Source organism: Solanum tuberosum, unplaced genomic scaffold, assembly GCF_000226075.1.
Source record: "Solanum tuberosum cultivar DM 1-3 516 R44 unplaced genomic scaffold, SolTub_3.0 scf00526, whole genome shotgun sequence".
Taxonomy (NCBI): domain Eukaryota; kingdom Viridiplantae; phylum Streptophyta; class Magnoliopsida; order Solanales; family Solanaceae; genus Solanum; species Solanum tuberosum.
The window spans coordinates 1-3,342 of record NW_006239442.1 but is presented as its reverse complement, the minus strand read 5'-3'; the positions used below and the strand labels follow the sequence as shown (position 1 = coordinate 3,342).

At 32.1% G+C, this 3,342-nt stretch overlaps 1 protein-coding gene across 6 annotated transcripts; it reads left to right on the top strand.

Moving 5' to 3' along the window:
• The first annotated feature begins 6 nt into the window (after positions 1 to 6).
• LOC102582370 (potassium channel KAT1-like) lies at positions 7 to 3,336 on the top strand. 6 transcript variants are annotated; one of them, XR_001472054.1, is made up of 8 exons: positions 7 to 415; positions 501 to 599; positions 683 to 715; positions 802 to 987; positions 1,105 to 1,440; positions 1,530 to 1,665; positions 2,686 to 2,768; positions 3,025 to 3,336. XR_001472054.1 is itself a non-coding variant. In XM_015304209.1 (6 exons), the coding sequence occupies exons 1-6, from the start codon at positions 245 to 247 to the stop codon at positions 2,690 to 2,692; spliced, it is 534 nt and encodes a 177-aa protein (XP_015159695.1). In that variant the 5' UTR covers positions 7 to 244; the 3' UTR covers positions 2,693 to 3,336. The 6 variants fall into 6 exon arrangements, 2 of the variants coding, with proteins under 2 accessions (XP_015159695.1, XP_015159694.1); XR_001472055.1 differs by having other exon boundaries at positions 1,628 to 1,665; positions 2,686 to 3,336; XR_001472053.1 differs by having other exon boundaries at positions 2,686 to 3,336.
• Positions 3,337 to 3,342: the final 6 nt, after the last annotated feature.

Below are 3,342 nucleotides of genomic sequence, written 5' to 3'. Positions count from 1 at the left end.
TATATGAGCTATTGTGAAGTTCCATGGGTGGATAATTTCTTGTATATCATCATCATACTTCTGATTTTCCTCTTTTCTCCTTTACTGATTCCTTCTAATTGTTGAAGTACCTCTTCTTTTTGCTCCATTAAATTATCAAAAGTGCAATTGTTTGACATGACTTTAGGTCTATTTCCTGTTATAATAGAATGTAGCCTGTGTTGTGACTATTCTGTAGTTGATCCTTCATTGATGTCTTCTTGAAATGGACTTGTATCTGCTCATGAATTATAAAATAATTATTCATCAACAAAAAGACCCCATGAATGTTCTGCCAAAAGCTATCAGATCAAGCATTGCACATTACCTGTTTTTACCAATAGTTCAAAATGTTAGTCTGTTCAGAGGCGTTTCCAGGGATCTGCTTTTCCAACTGGTAATTTATTGTTCTACATTGTTCTGATCCCCTTCTCACTTGGCGTATACAACGTATATTCAATGGTTTATTTCCTGCTTTTAAGGTTCCTGAAATGGACGTTGAATACTATCCTTCCAAGGAAGATGTGATTTTACAGAATGAGTCTCAAACAGATTTTTACATAATAGTCTCAGGAGCATTGGTAAGTTAATATGTTGGGAACAATTATTTGAACACATCGAATTTATTTTTCGTGTTATTAATCAGTTATGTATACTATTGCAGGATATTCTAGTAGATAGCGATGGACGTGAACAAGTAAGTATAACACATTCAACATTCATTATATCATTTTCAAACACATTAGCCTTAACTTATTTTTTATGAAATATGTTCAAAAACAGATCATTGGGAAGGCTGTTGCTCGAGAATCATTTGGAGAAATAAGTGTTTTACTTGGAAGGCCACAACCATATGTTGTTACAACAACTGAAATTTCTAAAATTTTATGTCCGAGTAGGAAAACATTTCTGAACATTCTTCACGACAATCAAGAAGATGAACAGATTATAATGAGAAATCATTTTCAGGTATGTGTAGAAGGATATGATAAAAAATTGTGCGACACACAACTATAATGAGAAAAGTTGTAATATACACTCAACTTTCTTTGATCCTTTTTCTTTTTGATAAATAAAACCTGGAAGGATTTGGAGGCTTTGATAATGTGGACGAGGAAAGCGATCCATGTTTAGTCTTCAACAACTGTTCTCATGTTTCTAAGCAAGATACGCCAACAAATCCTAGCAATCTGATTAGTATAAATATACAAACATTAGAAGCTAGAACCAATAAACAAGTTGAAAATGAAAGTGAAAGTGGTGGACGTGAACACTATATAGTTCTTGATCATTCTGTAGTTTCCAATGGGCATATTGAAATGGCTCCGAGTCTAGTAGAAAAAAGGTGGAAAGAAGATCAACTCTACACAGAACATGGAGGAAACAAAAGCATCCATAAGGTCCCATGCTATTCTTATTCAGGTAATAGAAGTCAAACTGGTGCAATTGGGGGAAAATCCATCAAGAAGAGAGTTAATATTCACATGAGAAACAACATCAATTCATTGCAGGAGCAGAATGTGAAGCTAATAATATTACCTGATACACTAGAAGAGCTATTCATACTAGTCACAACAAGGAGAACTGACAACGATAGCTGATCTTGCAGGTCCTGCTTATAAGCTTGAGTTTCGGACAATTGGCAAGGTATGGCCAAATATCTATGTGGTTATATTTGAGAAAAAATACTACTGAAGATATTATCAACATTTTGTAGGTCAATAGTACTGATGATGGTTCCTAATTTACCTTTAAAAATATTACAGGGAATGTAATACTGAGTTTACAATATTTGCGGCTACTTAAGCTTATGTTTGAAAAATAGAGAATGTAATCCACGATGCAAAAAACACTTAAATGTAGTTTCAACCAACTCTCTTGCTATTTGATGGAGTAAATTTTAGTAGAAAAGTTGAACCGATCGAGGTGTTAACTGCTAAGGTATTTTATGATGCATTAATAGTAGCCTGGATTGGTTCCAAAGTTCTTCATTTTATATTTGGTACTATCTTGATAACATATAAAATGGGCAGTGCATTGACTACAACATACATAATAAAAGTACTTGCAAACAGCAAAACTAATGTGAGTTGAAAATCTGATTTGGATTTCTCATTTTTTGCCTTACTTTAGAAATGATATTTGTGACGACTTCTTACCAAAAGAAATCCAGGTCATTTCGAAGTTGAAAATGTAGGAGCACCACACTCATGCCCCAAACCATTCACTAGATACTTATAGGATATATATATGCATGAAAGACAATTCTTATTTCTTACAACCCTCTATACTAGATTAAAGAATCTGATAGGTGAAAATCTAATACCTTGTTAATCTCTCTTGTTAAGGAACTTGAAACTGTAGTAGTGGTCTAAATATAACCCTCTGAAACAGAGGAGTTAGAAAGTAGAAACTATTTAGTGAAGTAATTTTGGAATAATATCTCTAACTAGTCAAATAACTATCTAACTTATGAAGGTATGTAGCTTATTAATTAGTACTATGTATTAGTTGTTGAGAATGTATTATTTACTTTTGAAAGGTAATTTGATAACTTTCTAATAATATGGTAACTTTCTAAAATAACTACAGATCAACTATTAAACTTGTAATTATTAGTATGTAGTGAAAAAAATTAAATTTCGTATATTGATCTTCATTTTATAGAGATTGAACTTGAGTGAAAAGCAGAGTCGAAGTGGAATTTGGGGACTCGAAGAAAATCACCTCAGTTTGCTTCCACAAAATAGGTCTGCATTATCTCTTTTTTCCCTTGAAATTCAAGCGTCTTCATGCTTCTGTAAAGAATATGAAAATTTCTTAGTTGTCATTCATGTGTGATTGAGAGTAAGAGGATTCACTTACTCAAAAACATATTAATGTCAATTTTGATCAAATCGTCATTGTTTTTCATTTAGCAATATGTGATCAACATCTTTGTTTAAACTGATTAGTTTTAAGGAAATTATGGTTTATACACTTCCCTTTTATCCTTTTGTGGTTCAGTTTATGTTACACACTTGGAGGTCATGCTTTGAGACACAATGATCTGCTTCTGCTACTCATTTTATCTAGAAAAGATTTAAGGTCTTAGGATGAGTTTATGGTGAGTTCTTGAGCTTTACAATTTTAGAGTTCTATCCACAAGACATAAATTTTTTAAATGATATTCACCATTTGATAAATATGAGACTGTTTGTTTATTTTTAAGCCTAAAACATGCTTGATTTCAATGAATCTCTTTGTCTTTTATATTTAGAACTTCGTACTTAGAAAAGTCATTTATTTACTTCAAAAGGCAACATATGCCTATTTTTAATTAAA